The 16,433-nt window shown below is 41.0% G+C and overlaps 1 protein-coding gene and 1 long non-coding RNA gene across 5 annotated transcripts in view; one reads left to right on the forward strand and one right to left on the reverse strand.

Moving 5' to 3' along the window:
* LOC149305105 (uncharacterized) overlaps positions 1-6,945 on the forward strand; it is a 36,510-nt gene extending 29,565 nt beyond the window's left edge. Inside the window, exons 3-4 of the long non-coding RNA XR_016271833.1 lie at positions 3,751-3,875; positions 6,809-6,945. This is a non-coding gene — a long non-coding RNA (uncharacterized LOC149305105). The remainder of the gene's footprint in view (positions 1-3,750; positions 3,876-6,808) is intronic.
* Positions 997-14,119, reverse strand: CEP85 (centrosomal protein 85). Of its 4 annotated transcripts, none has more exons than XM_089478606.1 (13): positions 14,020-14,119; positions 12,064-12,145; positions 8,426-9,072; positions 7,334-7,467; positions 6,545-6,662; positions 5,870-6,055; positions 5,242-5,394; positions 4,859-5,013; positions 4,345-4,462; positions 3,937-3,987; positions 3,740-3,847; positions 2,657-2,882; positions 997-1,624 (listed from the first exon to the last, which is right to left on the reverse strand). In XM_089478606.1, exons 2-13 carry the CDS (start codon positions 12,116-12,118, stop codon positions 1,461-1,463), a joined length of 2,115 nt encoding a protein of 704 aa, XP_089334732.1. In that variant the 5' UTR covers positions 12,119-12,145; positions 14,020-14,119; the 3' UTR covers positions 997-1,460. The 4 variants fall into 4 exon arrangements, with proteins under 4 accessions (XP_089334732.1, XP_089334733.1, XP_089334735.1 ...); XM_089478607.1 differs by lacking the exon at positions 14,020-14,119 and adding an exon at positions 13,501-13,650; XM_089478609.1 differs by lacking the exons at positions 12,064-12,145; positions 14,020-14,119 and adding an exon at positions 9,410-9,642.
* Positions 14,120-16,433: the final 2,314 nt, after the last annotated feature.

Genomic DNA, 16,433 nt, shown 5'->3' on the forward strand with positions numbered 1-16,433 from the left:
GAAATGAGCTGCTGGTAAGAATATATAAATATGTACAATTTCATTTCAAGGCACATATTTTTAAAGCAGCCTTGCGATGTTGTAAGTGTTGCGATGGCGGGAGGGAGCAAGAAGAGAACCAGGCTGGAGTAATGCAGACAAATGTTTTTCAGAAACTCACAGTATGTTTGTCAAGCTGTTAATCATGTGCTTTAAGTACAACTATGAATATGTATGTGCAGCCTGAGAATGAAAGTAAAGGATTGCATCATTCAAAGTTCCTCTCTATCAGAAATTCTCATCTTGAAAGGAGAGTACTTCAGATAAAGGGCTTTTGTTTTAGTTTGCTGCCACTAGGCAGCTGGCTGTGATCCTGTACTGTGAATGCTGAGCATAACACTTCATATACACAGCTTCACAACTTCTACCCCTTTGGAAGATGTCAACCCCAGGGGAGGCACTACTAGTGTGTTTACTGACCTAAGCCTTGGAGAATGGGTTTCAGACAATAAGCAGCTGCTCTTGTCTGCAAAGGAAAGAGAAGCGAGGGCCCTCTTCACCTGAGAGAGCACCCTCATTTCCCCTTGCAGCCAAAGACTAGCTTCTACTTCACAGCCTGAGTCACACACATGGCTAGACCAATAATAGCAACAGCAGTTTTGGATGTAGTACAAGGGGGTAGTGAATATCTCCTTTCACCCCACCCAAAGGAAAGCACATGCCTGTAACCCAGTATTATGCCAACAGGACTCCAGCCATTTGCTTTTTGGTTTTATCATAACCACCAACCAATGAACTCTTTAACTTAACATCTCATGGCATTCAAAGATATAGCCATGTTAGTCTGTAGAATGAGTAAGTAGAGAGATCTTGTTGCACTTTTGAGGCTAACTGAAATAAAGAAGTTGGCAGCATGAGTTTTCTTAGACTTCAGTCTACTTCCTCTGAGGAAGTAGACTAAAGTCTGCAAAAGCTCATGCTGCCAACTTCTTTATTTCAGTTAGCATCTCATGGAAATTAGTGAAGAATAAGTCTGATCCACATGGATGAAAAGTGTGCCCATGAGCCATTCAAACAAGAGTCTGAATGGGGATGCTAATTATGAGTTACCAAATTAGTGCTGCAACATAAGCATACACCTATAAAGAATGCAGAAGATCCCTTTCAAGGAGTTTATTTTTAGGCACGATTAAGGCATTTCAGGGTGAAAATCCACACATTCAAATGTCAAGTTACTACTTGACTAGGAAGATACAAAAATATAGTTTGAAAAGTGCTTCTGCATGTGAACATTTTAACCAATATGGGTGTGTTGATACCAAGACACATCTTTAAGAAGCCTGTCTGTACTCTGCATTATAGACTCAAAAATACTGTACCTAGCATCCCAAAGGAATATATTAACAGGTTTCCAAAGATTTCACCCTAGAGCAGGTTGCACTCATCTGGAGTCTTAGTTCGTACGTTTCACCATTTTGCTTTCACTGTGTGATGCAGTTATCCCCCATATCCTGGGCATATCTGTCAGAAATAGCAGTTCGCAAATCCTCAATGTCTTTGTGCAACTCTTTTACATCCTCCAGCTTCTTTGCTAGCATGTCTGGTTTTAGCAAATCTTCCTCTTCTTTCACTGAGCAATACACAGCTAGAGGAAGTCATATAAGAACACAGATTAGTGGTTAGGTTAGCATTGGAAATTGCATGTATTCCAGATGAGTAATGCTAGAAATAAGTTTCTTCCCTTTAAAAAGAAATACCAATTTCAATCAGTGTTATGAATGAAAGGTACCATCTTGAAATGTTTCAGAAATTTTATGGGAGATGCAAGAGTATAAGAGGTCCAAATCTTACAGATCAAGTGGAGCAAACATGTTTAAAATGCTCCAAAGCAAACAATTTAAATTATTACCGTGGCACAGAATTGTCTCTAACTCTTGCAACAAAAACAGACAGCCAGGATGGTACGTCAGGAATCCAAAATCTGTGATCCACACTCCCCAAGATGTTGGAATCCCATCAGTCCTATCTATTCTAGTTAATGGTCAGACATAATGGGGAGTTGTAGGGCCACAGGTTCCTCATGTATTCTTTACATCTTCAGAGTTACAAAGAAGCAGGTCTAAGATCCTATATCATGCTTGCATGATGAAAATCTATAGGCAAACAGTTACATGGTGGTTGTGCTACAACACGCTTCTGAATACAGACATTGGCAGATATAGCCAGCTGCACTATGTGCCTGCTTGCTATCCAGTTGTGCAATGGGGGATGATGATTATTATTTCCTCAGTGAATCAAGATCAAGATGAACATTTGACATTGATGAAGATATAAATAGGATTGAAGAATGTGCAAATGCATGACTGGAAGTTAATCAGTCCAACTAAACAGACCCATTGAATCAATGATGAGACAACTTATAGGTAAATCCAATTGATTCAACAACGCTACACTATCAGGACTAGCAGCACAATATAAGCCCATACAAAATGATTACACTTGTTGAACTCCACTTATGCAACCATGAACTGACTATGTCCACTGCACAATGCCCTCAAAAGTATAACCACATCTATAAAGGCAACTTATACATGTGTTTGTGTTCACACCAACAAGATCCTGATGAGACTCTTTATCCACAACTACCTAATGGGGAAAAGCAGTAATTTTTACTTACTGTGAATCCCCAACAGTAATGACAAGTTGGGATCCTTTCCTTGAGCCCTTTGAGTTACTACACTATAGACAGATTGCAAGTCCTGCAGGCAGCTGACCAGCTCTCTGTGCAGTTCTTGGGTAAGGTGGGCTGTCTCATCAGACAGCAGGTGATCTGGCTCAATCTGGCGGAGGTGCTCCTGAAGAGTCAGATTTTTCTCCATCAGTTCCTGATTCTGTGCAGACATCTAAAGAGACACACAGATGTTTTATCAGAGACTAATGCCTAGATCTTCACTGCCATCTAGTGAGAAGCTACAGCTCTACAGTATCCTATTGTGCACCCATGCTAGAGATGTCAGCACTAACCTTAACAAATTACGTACTAGGGAAATATCAAATCCTGGGCTACCTGACACTATGGTTTTGAGGAAGCCACACCCTACAAAGTACTGTTTCCATCTCACCACTGAAACAATAATGTACAGAAAGTCAGAAGACTGTGGTATTTTTTCTAGAAGAGTAATTCCATTCTAAACACAGCTTGCTGCTCAGAATGCAGATTTCCAAATTAGAAATTTCTCAGTGTTTAAAACTGGTCTCTGATTTGAATAGAGACCAATTTTAACACTGATGAGAAATGTTTGATTATAATTATCTATCAAACAGGATCAGTTCAAGAACAGCAAAATGTAAAGGAACTAACAAATCTAGTATCTCTTAATGCAATCACTTCACATCTTCTTGGTTTAAAAGACCTCATTCAATCTCTGAAGAACCAAAGAGTATAATACTGTGTAGACTCATGCCTTTGCAATTCTGTGGGTGCCTTAACTTTAAGGGATTCTAATTTGTTCTTCTTTCAACTGTGAGGACAAATCAAGCTGCAAGAATACCAAACCAACAGCATCAACAAAGCAGAGTTACAAGCAATCAGAGGATAGCAGGTTCAGATAAAGGCACACATTTGAACTGCATAAAAAGTAGACTCATTAGTCCATCAGTAGCTTTATCCAAAATAGAAGGTTGCAGTGGGGGTCATACTTTGTGACAATTTTGATGGTTGATTTGTTCAAAAGGCACCAGCTTTTAAAAGAAGGTCTACCTCTTTTACAGCCACACGTAGCTGCTGCAGTGCATTCTCCTGTCTCAGTGCTTCAGCTTTTAAAGCCTGACCTGTGCCTTCCTCCTGAGCAAGCTGTTGCTCCATGTCCTAGAATATGAAGAGGAGAGTATTTCAGGTAAGCCTATGTGATGCTGAATGCAGGAACCACACAGCTAAGCCTTGAATAAGAAACACACCTTTACTTGTGAAGACAACTGATCGATCTTCTTCTTCTGATTATCCACAATCTGAAAATAAGCAAAATGACAAAAGTGTCCTATATATTTATTATTATCCTCCATATAATCTTCTTGGGAGAGGAAAGGTCAAAGTGGCATTCTGGTGGCACAAAACATTCTGGTGGCAGTAAAGCCTGCAATTTCTGAAGCAGTGCTGCTGTGACGGAGGCAGTATTGGGAGACAAGGGAGGAACACTGCAGCACTGACAAATTCTGTGGAAGTATGGAGAAGATGGTGCTGGCTGCAACAGGAGTGACAGAGGCCATCCACAGGATGAGCTACACATGTAAGAGCCATATGCAGGATCCTTAAGAGGCTGAAAACAGGCCACACATTTCCTTTTAACCACCACTTCTGATAATTACCTTCCTGAGGAGGTCCCGCTCTTTTTGCAATGAATCCTTTTCCCGTTTCTCTCTCTCTATCTCCTGGGGAAAACTTTCTGCTGCTGGAGTCTTTCCACGCTGCATCTTATCTTGTAAGCTGAGACACAGGATGCCAAAACTAAATGGAGTGACTTCAACAAGCTCACACTTTGAAAGTAGGTTTCACAATTCAGAACAAGTTAAAAATGTTGCTTCATTTCAAATGTGTTGTTACATTGCAGAAAAGCCACCATTTTAGACGATCTTCATTAAGGAGGCAACAAGACTTTCTTTCTGGGTGTGTACAAAACAAAGACTACTTTGTTTTGCCAGTGCCTACTCCGTACTTCAATACAGGTATAGCCACACAATCTTTTTCTCCTCCTCACACCTCTTCAGTACCTATACTGTTCAAAGGAATGGTCCACTGCCATAGGCACAATACAACACTAGGATTTTAGAGCACAATCTCATCTCATTTCACTTCTCTCCCATTAGTTCCAGAGAGATTTACCTATGCACAGTGGACAGCAGTTCCATTTCTTTGTGTTTCTGCATTTCTAGCTGTAACTCCTTCTCTTTGCAATTGGCACGAACCTCTCCAAGCTTCTTCTCAAGAGCTGTAACGGTTTCCTGCAGAGCTGCTGTTGCCTGCTGAGATTCCTTTAACTAGGAAATTAGCAAAGAGCACACTTCAGACCTGACAGAATTCATTCTAGCAGTTTGTCTTTATACAAAGTTAGCAATTGCTACATATTTTGTTACAATTACAAGCAATCTGAAGTGCTACATCAGACTATTTCTCTGACAGAATAAACTGGCACTCTGGTCAACCTTGCACATCCTCAGATACATTCAAAGAACCACACCAAGGTACCCAAGGGGATATCATTCTACCTGTTGATTTTGTTTCTGGTGATCTTCTAACGTTGGGAGGTCAGCAACGTAGCGCTCTAGAGTCTCAATTCTCTGCTGCTTCTCACGATTTTGCTCAGATTCTTTTTGGCATTTCTTTTTTAGCTGTTCAATGTGTTTGTCTCTTGCCTTCACCTGCAAAAGTGACACGTTTGGGCTCTCTTACAAACATGCCATTCACTAACCAGGTATGTAAGCACATGCATCAGACTAAGTTGTCTATAGCCAAGTGGCAAACACATTTCTTCCCTTCAAGTCAGGCCAACATCAGAATTTCATTTGATCCCTGCACTTCAAGACAAAATGAATCAGTGCTGTTCAGCTCAATCCCACCTCAGGCATCCAGAGGTAGAACTAAGATGATGATGTCTTCTCTCCTTACCCAGTTGCAAAACTTCAGTGGGCCTCTGCTAAACTCCACCCAATCCTCCCCCAACTACTAACTCTTGCCAGGGATGCTGCCTGGAGGGGGGCAGGGGATGGAATATGGAAGAAGGTGGTGAATACTTCTTTTTGCCTCATCCATAAAGTAAACTATACTAACATAACTCCAGGTTACACTAGTGTAGGTCACTAATTCCAGCCCTTGATGTTAAAACAGACAACTTACTCTCTCTTCTTGTTTCTTCAGTTCCACTGTATGCTTCTGCATGGTCTCTTTGTGAGCCTCCTGAATCTGTTTTATACCTGTTTCTGAAGCAGCAAGTTTCTTCTCCAGTTCAATCTTTTCCTTGCTCAATGACTCTGTTTTTTCAGTGAACTGAGCCCGTAAGAATATATTCTCTCGCTGCAATTCCTGCAAAAGCCACCTGAGAGTCACAATAGCTCACAAAGCATCTCAAGGAAAGCAGGCAATTTGCTTTAAACACTAGCTTGGTAGCCACAGATTATATGGATCGACATGCAGGGTAGACCCTGGCCAGTGGATGGAGGGTGTCGTGCTCTGTTCCTCTTTGGAACCTAGTGTAGAATGAAACATTCTGCCAGATGACAGATGCCCTTTATTCTGTTTTCAGGACAGAACAGCAGAAACGGCTGTTTCAAGAGACACTGAGCTTTCCATCTCTCCTTTATTACTACAGGTAGGCTCACATCTATTGAGAATTTTTTTCCAAGGCTTCAGTCAATACTGTCACATTAGGAGTTAAAGAGATGCTGAAGCGGCTGCCTGTTCCCTGTGCCCACCTTTCTCCAATCCAGCATGAGTTCTTTGAATCTTCCTTCAGAAAAGTCAGACACAGGTGGCGTTTTCAAACCCCACCAACCATGAGATGATGGTGTTTACCTGCATTCTGAGCAGGTACATGTCTCCATAAGAAGCAGGGTGTCCAAAGAAAGCAGTACGGACGTGCAGCTCACTTTCTCGAACTTTCTGCTCCAGCTGGGCAATGTGCTGCCTTTGCCTTCAAATAAGAATAGTCCCCAAACAAATATATTAACATTTACAAAATCAGATGATGGTGGCTCAAAGCAGAAATTTTGTTTTAATTACGGTGAGTTTTCTATATGATGTTCTAAATATCTCCTTATATTTGTTCATAATTCAAAGACAGGAAGAAAAGAGAAGGCAGGAAGAGTAATGGAAGATCTTTTCTCCTTCTTCTCTCAGTATAAGCAAGACAAGCCAATAAAGTGCACAAGAGAAAATCATAGCCGAATCTAGAAGCAAAAACCTCAGTATCTGGCTTAAAAATGGGCCAAGTTTCAATGTAACTACAAGAGACTGCACAAATACATTAAATCACTTTTTAACCTTTATTATTAATAGGGCTGGAGGAAATATTTTTTAAAAAGGTTCCTCCTCTCCTGTGTTAGTCCTTTGTATCTCTGGCATGATAAATATAACTATAAATATGGACTTACCTAGTTAATGATATTGTTGCATTATTTCATTATAATTTTAGCACAAAACTTATACCACAAGACTAGTTATGTTTACATGCCATCTATGTCTAATGATGTTTACTTGTTTAGGATTACTTACATGTTTAGGGTTATACTAACATGATACAACATCTCAAGATTGTTAGTTCCTGTAAAAATCTACAACATATTCTTTTGTCCACTATCTTACCTGTCAATGAGAATTTCTTTTTCCCTAAGCAAATGCTCATTTGCATTCACAATACCGACCCACTGGGCTGGATCAAAAGTATGCAGTGGAGTGGTGTTTGACAAGGGATGGTAGCAACCAGCTTTATTTTGCAACTGGAAATATGAGGTGCAGAAAGAGACAACATATGAGATTCAGTTTTCAAGAGTCACTATTGCAGAGGTTATTTTTCCTTCCGCTCTCTGTATGTACTGTAATCCTATCATATACAGCTATTACAAACCCACATTCAAACACTGGGAAAAACAGCTCTGTCCAGAACAGTTTTAGACCACTGTATACTACAGGAAAGCATCTGCTGGAAGTCACAACACAAACTGCCTGGCCTAACTAAAAGAACTTTATGGCAAGACTCTTTAAAACACACCAGTAGGTCAGAATAAGTCACACTTCCTTTGCTGTCATTTCACCATTTTTTCCAAACACAGAGCAAACAGGAACAAATGAATAAGTGTTGGCAGAGATTCCTAAATATCTTATAAGCTAGGATGTGACAAATACAAGAATGCTCATTGCCTGTTTCTCCTTGCTTTCCCTTTTGCCTATTGTATGTTTATGTGTCTTCCAACTTATAGTGACCCCATGGATTTCATAAGATTTTCTTAGTCAAGGGATATTCAGAGGTGGTTTATGATCACCTTCCTCTGAAATACAGTATGAAATGCCTGGAAAATTTGTACCACACCACTTCTTTCTTCAAACACAAAGAACAATAACTACCATCAACACCCTCCTCATTAAGCATTAGCCAAGGCAGCATCTTTCAGCAGACACACTGCAAACATAAGATGGTAAATGTAACAACCTCAGTCATTAACAAATGTGCATTTCCTTCCATTGGGCAGAAAACAGTTTACAGCCAAACACACTTATAGACAGAGCACCCTAATTGTACCTATACTGCAATATATTTCAGAGAAATCAATGTAAAACAGTGTACCTATTTAACATGCTGGTGTGACTAATGAGTAGAAGATTTATTCTAAATTAAAAACACAGTCTGCAGATTCATCCACTCACAAGGTAAACAGACTGTTTAAAAGTGTCTTCTACCTGTATCTGTTCCGCCTGCAGCCAATCATTTTCCAAGCGCTGTTTCCAGGTGCTATGTGCACAGTTCTCAAGCTGATGTAGTCCACAGGTTTCTTGCTTCCATATCTGAGACTGAGCAACTGCTGGGCTGGAATATAGGCTAGCAGGATTAAGCCCTAGTGTCTGTTTTTCAGTGACTCTGTTGGTCTCTGTTGTTTGTTTAGCATCCAGGAGCACTTTGCTTGGTTCTTTTTCTAAGCCAGCACTGGTACCTGGTCTGAACATTTGAAGCGGGGACCAAGAACCAGTGGCTTGCTGATCTTTGAACAAAGGTTGATTAAGTGTGAGCTCAGCAGCCAGCCTTGCAGGTTTATGAGCACATGCCACATCTGCTTGATCAGAAGAAAGGAAGGGGCTATTTCCCGCTGCAGTCTGATATAGATGAGAGCTTCCGTGGAACACCTGGGAATGCCTCAGAGTATCAGGGACACAGCTGGATGTCACCCCTTGTGCCTCAGCTGATGAGTTTGTCAGAGTGGATGCCAGAGTGGTCCGAGATGTGCTTGGCTCATTCGCAGGACAAGGAGAAGGCATGACATGAGCTGTTGGGATGGTCACGTGAGTTTTGATGGGTTGAAATGAAGAACTATCACCAGAACTGCAGAATGCTAGGAAAGAAAAATGGGGATTGTGGGAATTAGCACCAGAACGTTACAGAATAGCTGATATTTAACTTTCCCATGGCTTTTCATTATGCTCTCCATCTAGGAAACTTGCCCAATATAGCATAGCTACCTCTTAAAGCAGAAGGAGAATTTCAGATTCCTATAAAAATGGCAGCACGCTTTTTTAGGATGCAAAGCACTGGCATCTAATAACAGTAGAAATGTTGATACACAAGTCAACTAACCTCATTCGACCAAATAATTTTGTAACAGAAACGGAGGTTTCTAATTGTTCACAGAACATTTCTCAAAGTTGGCTTTAGAAAATGCTGAAACTTACTCAGAGTTGAAATCTTGATTACATGCCCATACCACAGCACTGTCACTTTTTATTTGTTGCCAGACACGTCAAACAAAGTTGGAAGCAAGCCCAAAGAAACACAAGACTGGAATACCTCCTAGGAAACAAACAATTCCTGCCATATTTCAAACCCCTTGCCCCCACCTACTGACCAAATAAACTTCAGTTCTCCCCAACAGCTGCATGGAATAAGGGAAGAGCTGAATAAGGAAAACACTGAGGCAGAAGTACCAGAGCTGACTAGTTGGAAGCGTGAAGTTATTCTTAGTAACTCTCAGGTTTCAATACAGGAAAAACAACAGCAGCTCAACCAAACAGCAAGGCGCCTAATTTTCTAACCATGTTCTGTCCTGTCCAGATGCTGGGCAATCACTGGCTGAACTTCAGATTTCTGTGCAAAACAGTAAAAAGAAAACTCTAAAGTTGGCCTCTGAGATATTTTCTGTTTGTCCATTCCCCTACTAATACTGATACATGCAAAAGCTGCTATAAGAACGAAGGTGCCATTTTGATTCTCGCAATAATGAAATGACATATCTGTAAACAAGTTGCGAAGTTGGTGCTAATTGAAAATTTCTGAAGAATAGGTGAGCAAAAACTCCCCCTAATTTGATTATACAAAAAGTGAGAAGAGAAGGGTAACAGAGGAGGCTCTAAATGATTTAGAAGCCAGCCATATGAAGCAAAGGAAGGCCACCTCCTAGTGCTAGATGTACTTAGTAAACAATTGATTTGAAAAGGCTGTATCTAGGGTGGAAATGTATGGCTCAGCATGTATGAACTCCCACATCTAATTCTTGGCATGTATTTCTTATTAGCAGAACTTGGGGTTGGGAAAAGCGAGTTAACACACTCTGGAAAATTAGAGCCATGCATTTTGTTTCTTAAGTTAGAGACACTGGGGATAACTAGAGGATATTAAGATAGGAAAATTAACACCTCAGCCAAGCCATTTAGCTTGTCAGGGAGCAGCAACACAGTGCTATTTCATCCATGTAATTTGCCCTACACAGACATGAATTGTGCAGCATCTCAACAATGAGAGGAAAGACAGGAGGAGGAAAAGTGGAATAGATACAGAGCTATAGACTTGAAAGAGAGTGAAGAAGCTGTTCACAGTATCCTAGATGAGAATAGCCAGCCACTCTTCCCCATCCTGAGACCTAAGGGTCTCTTCTCTTTACCCAGCCTTGGACTATCAAGTCTTCATACTATTTCAAGCAACTTGGAACACATTAATGAGGCAAGTGCTTATATCTTTATCAAGGGTCGGAGTACCAGCAGTTAAGGCTAAACAGTCTGATCACTCCATGAAATATGTGTGCATAGCTGCCCCTTCTGCCCAATGCACTTTACAAATGAGATCAAATGCTAGCTTCCCCATAACATAACATTTGTGTGGTCACTTTTGGACAACTATAGCTTTTCAATCTAACCCATTTCACAGTGTAATTAAGATTTAAAAAAAGGAAGGGAGGAAGTCTGCAGCTAATAGAATGAAATTGGTTAAGCAAGAAAAAACAGGATTATCACAAAGAAATACATGAATTTCAATAGCCTTTTAGAATGTTTCAGGCTACAATCCTGTATACATTTACATAGGAATACGTCCCACTGCACTCACTGGAACACAGATATGTGTGGCTGCATTGTGTAAATGGAACATTTCTCTGCAGGAAAAAAAAATCAACAAAATAGATAGTAAAATCTCTGGTTTGACACCACTTTAAATGCCATGGTTCAATACTATGGAATTCTGGGAATTATAGTTTGTTGCAGCACTAGAGCAGAATGGGGCAGAACTGCACTAAGAAACAGCACCCCAAAACCTGTAACCTTGATCGCTGGAGGGGATGTCAGGGTCCTCCGGAAAAGAGCAAACACCATGTCAAGCTAACCAACCTTCCGGAAGAGCTCTAAGTGATCAGGAATGCATTCGGTTAATTGTTCTTCATCAAGACCACTTACTAATTCAAAACAGAGCATCATTCACAGTCTTATTTGAAAAGGTAAGACACAAGATATAAAAGACAGATTGTAACCTGGACTCTCAGGTTAAAGCAACTAAGGCCCCATACAGACAGGCCAAAATACAGTAGAGTCTCAATTTGTCCAACATAAATGGGTGGGCTGATAGTCGGATAGCTGAAAATGTTGGTCCAAGAAAAGCCTTGAAATCACTATGAATTGCAAACCTGGAGGTACTCGCCCTGCTTGCTACTGCCGCACTTGGGGCAGTGTTTTGGGGCAAGGCTTCACTCGCCCTTCTCTCCTTGCCCGCCGCCATGTTTGGGGGCATGTCTAGGTGCGTGGAAATGCCTACAGCCACGCCCCCAAGCAGCCGCAACGTTGGATAATCCGTAATGTCGGATGATCGAAGGACGGACAATCGAGACTCTACTGTAAAGCTGCTTCAGGTCACTTTGGATGTACGCTGTTTAAATGATTTATGTGTCCTAAGAGTCTGGAAACCATGCCAAAGCCACGCTCCAGTCCTGGAGCGTGTCTTTGGCGCGGCTTCCAGACCCTTAGGACGCATGCATCATTTAAACTGCATACCTCCAAAGTGACCTGAAGGAGCTTTATTTTGGCCTGTCTGTATGGGCCCTAAGAAACGTGAAATAAAAACTTACCATCTGTGCTATTTGAGGAAGAAGTCCCTGTTACCGAGTTCCCAGAGGTGTCCATCCTGCAGAGAATGACCAGAGTATCTATCTGCAATTTCAAAATGATTTGAGATTTAGAAGACTGTATTTAGAAAACCATTTTTCTGTTACTGGAATTTACAGTAAGACAAAGGTACAGGGTTAGGATTTATGATAGCCACAAGAATTTCCCAAATACCGCCGAGTGCAAAAGCCATTTACCACTGAACCACTGTTACAGGACTATGGTGAGGCTGCAGAAGCACACAATCCCTCTTCTCCAGAATATGAATGCCACACTTTTTGACCTGTACCAGTTGGAGCTTAGATAAATGTCAACATAACCATGGTTAAGAAATGGATGTGCCATTGCTGGGGTGGGACTGAATCTAGATAAGTCACAGCTCCAGGAAGAGCACTGACAAGTAAGCTCCAGTTCAGAACGACACTTCGGTGCTCAACCTATTTGTACGGTTGTCTATCACGCTGCAATTGTGAATGGAGCAGAGAGGAAACATGGTCTCAAGACATCATGGCAATATGGAAACTAAACAAAGTGCACAAACTGGAGCCTCCGCCACCTAATTCATGCTCTCAGAAAACAATACCAGACAAAGAGAAAATATTCACTCTTGCATTTTTGGATTATCTAAGCCAGTGGTTCCCAACCTTTCTAATGCCGCGACCCTTTAATACAGTTCCTCATGTTGTGGCGACCCCCAACCATACAATTATTTTCATTGCTACATGCAAATATGTGTTTTTCGATGGTCTTAGGTGACCCCTCTGAAAGGGTCGTTCGACCCCCAAAGGGGCCCCGACCCACAGGTTGGGAACCACTGATCTAAGCATACCAGCAAATAGTCACATGATAATCTATGGCCAGTGAGAACAAAGTCAAAATGATTGCCAAAACACTGACTTTGGTTATTTTGTGGACTTAATTGGACAAGTTCTATTAAGCACTTAACAGATCAGACAGATTGAATTAACTAATACTGCATATACTCATGTATAAGTCTAGAAAATTAGGTTAAAAAGTTGACCCCCAAAAAACCCCGAGTCGACTTATCCATGGGTCAATGTAAGTACTGTATTTTAGTGCATATATATATATATATATATATATATATATCTAGTAAAAGGCAAGACTATCATCTGCCCTGGAAGCACTGACCCCCTTCTTCTCTCAGCCATCCAGCCTTTAGTATCTGCACAAACAGTTATGTCTGCTGGGATTTTGTAAGTCCTTTGGCACTGTTTTCCTTTACGTCATCTTTAACATCCTTCATTACATGCGCTTGCTTACCTTTTGCCCTCGACTTATCCACGGGGCATATCAAAACCCACAATTCTGGCCCCAAAACTTGCCCTGGACTGATATATATGAGGCCAACCTACAGTCAAGTATATATGGGAATTGACCTTGCGTGGTAGTCTTTGAAGTGGCCATTCATCATTCTGTTCCTCGAAGCCCCACAGATGTGTCTTTCTCTCACCCCGGAGCCAGAGCGCCAACAGGGCTTGGAGCCAGGGCTGAAGGGCTGGCAGGTGCGCCTTCCAGTCGTTCGTTGTGACTTTATGGCGACCCCAAGGCAAACCTGTCCTGGGGTTTCCTTGGCAAGGTTTCTTCAGAGGGGTTTTGCCACTGCCTTCCTCTGAGGCTGAGAGAGTGTGACCTGGCCAAGAGCAGCAGAGCATCCTGGGAAATTAGAGGCTGAGGCTGAGTTCCCCTCGGACAAGACTACAGCTGCATCCACACTGCAGAAAGAATCCGGTTTGACACTGCTTTTAAGTTCCTTAGCTATGGAATTCTGGGAATTGTAGTCCATTGTGGCCCCAGAGCAGAGGAACAAACTACAACTCCCAGAATTCCATAGCCTTGAGCCAGGGGACCCCCAAAAGGGAGGGAAGAGACAGTTATTACTGTATTAGTATTATTACCTCTAAAGTATAAGTAAGGGCTCCGCGGGCGACAGCCTCCCTCCGAAGCCGAAGGGCAGAAGCGATTAAAACCCCTCAAAAAAGTGTTCGTCTGAATCGCCTCAACCCGCCCGCCGCTTAATACGCATGCGCAGTTACCGCTATGACTACGACGTCAGCCCTTCTCTGTCATTACCACGCCCCCTCTCCCGCAAGCCACGCCCCCAGCTGGCGCTCAGCGACCGTTAAAAGCTGGCGGCTCCTTTCCCGCGCCCCAATGCCACGCCCCCCTTTGCCTTACTAGCCACCCTCTTTTCCATTCGCTCTCAAGGCTCGGAATGCGACTGGTCGGTCAACAGCCAATGAATGCGTTCCTCGGAGAACAAGCTCCGCCCCTTTCCAATCTAAATGATCGAATGCAGTGAGAGATAAACAATATTGTCCTACTTCGGCAGCCGTAGTAAGGGTAGAAGCCATGGGAGTGTGGGCGGAAGCTGTTTAAAGCTGTGCATGAGATAGCTTTGGAGTTTTGAGTTATAATATATATATATGTGTATATATATATATATATATATATACATATATATATATATTAAAAAACCTATAAGTTAAATATTATAATTATTAATACTTATTAAACTTAATTAATAGCTAATACTCATTGATAATGATAATAATTAATAATATTTAAATTCAGATTATTAAATTAAATATAATTATGATATAATTAAATAATATTTTTTAAAAACCATTTTTAAAGCTGCATGAGAGAGCTTTGGAGTTCTGAGTTATAAGTCTGTGAAATGTTCAAATTAAATATTATAATTTAAATATTAGAAATATTAATAATTATTAAATTAATCATGATCAATGCCTGTTAATAATAATTAATTATTAATAATATTTAAATTTATATTATTAAATTAAATATTACAATTATAATTATATTTAAAATAATATTTATAATTTTTATTTTACATATTAAAATGAAAATTGTATTAAAATTTAAATATTGTGTTATTATTATTATTATTATTATTAACCTTTATTTATAAAGCGCTGTAAATTTGCACAGGCTTACAATTACTTACATAAAATATTATAGGGTTTATGAGCCTAGGGCCCTCTCTTTGAATGTGAGATATAGCTGTGCATTAACTCATTTGAGATTGCCTGTGTGATTTAGTGGTTGGAATTTAGGACTAAGAGGCATCTGCACTGTAGAAATAATGCAGTTTGACGCCACTTTACCTGCCATGGCTCCATCCTACAGAGTGGTGGGATTTGTAGGTTGGTGAGTCACCAGCAGCACTCTTGGGCAGACAAGGCTATACAGCCTGTAAAACTTCAAATCACAACCTCATCTGCCAATGTGCTTTATGTGTCAGCAATGCCTTTCAGCACTCTACCCATTGGGCAAACAGGCTGGTCCCTGTTTCAGGGGTAAAGGGACATAAATCGGACATTAGGAATGAGACTATGCAAAAAAATGGTTGCAGACAGGTTGACCAGAGGTCCTCCTTTTCCAGGACACATCCTACATTTCAGCCTTCTGTCCAGGAGAGGAATTCCAAAAGGCACTCCATTTTGAACATGACTAAGAAACATGAATTTACATTTATGTGTGTATGGTTTTTTCGCCACCTTTGTCTGGCAATGCTCTACGTTTTTCTTGAATGTCCTAGATTCTGCTGTGCCTTGTCCTCCTTTGCAGTGAGGACATCTGGTTACCCTGCCCTAAGGCGGACCTATTGTGGGGTTTTCTTGGCAAGGTTGGTTCAGAGGAGGTTTGCCAGTTGCCATGGCCTTCCCCTGAGGCTGAGAGTGTGTGACTGGCCCAAGATCACCCATTGGGTAACATGGCTGAGCTGGGAAACAAACTCTGGTCTCGAGCTGTAGTCCAACACTCAAACCACTGGCAGCTATGAGTGTTTTAACAAAATGATAGCCCTATACATTTTATATATAGCTGTGTGATACTGTTTTTTATTATGTTACTAGCATTTTGAAACGGCCCTTGGGCTACTCAATAAATTGTTGTTGTTGTCGATAGCCCTATGATAGCCCTCTGCCTCCTCCATTGACCTAGTCACACAATAAGAGACATGACATTGGATTTGTTTATGTGTGTGTGTGTAACGGATAGAAATTTTTATATAGATGTGACTTTTGCTGGAAGTTAATAACTGCTGTCTGTGCCTTGCGGCCTGGATTGCAGGAAATTAAATGCCCTTTATGCTACTAATAGAATGAATATTGTAGTATAACTAATGAACATCACTAGCTTTGAATCTAAGAAAGGTTAGTTGTCACTGTGAGCATATTCAATGAAGACAATTGTCTATTTATAGTGCCAGCATGCTGTTTATTAATGATTAAAGACATTCATTATGACTGGTCATAAATGAGAGCCAGAAATAGAAACAGCAACAACA

Source organism: Sceloporus occidentalis, unplaced genomic scaffold, assembly GCF_023333645.1.
Source record: "Sceloporus occidentalis isolate IW3139 unplaced genomic scaffold, rSceOcc1.0.p SCAF_13, whole genome shotgun sequence".
Classification (NCBI taxonomy): Eukaryota; Metazoa; Chordata; class Lepidosauria; order Squamata; family Phrynosomatidae; genus Sceloporus; species Sceloporus occidentalis.

Bases quoted from the DNA above. Each gene is read 5' to 3' on its own strand.
- CEP85 (XM_089478606.1), bottom strand. From the start codon at position 12,118: ATGGACACCTCTGGGAACTCGGTAACAGGGACTTCTTCCTCAAATAGC. The intron at 4,463-4,858 runs GTAAATCTCTCT...CCTGTGTCTCAG, and splicing joins CTGCTGTCCACTGTGCATAG to CTTACAAGATAAGATGCAGC. The intron at 3,988-4,344 runs GTAATTATCAGA...GCTTATTTTCAG, and splicing joins AGCGGGACCTCCTCAGGAAG to ATTGTGGATAATCAGAAGAA.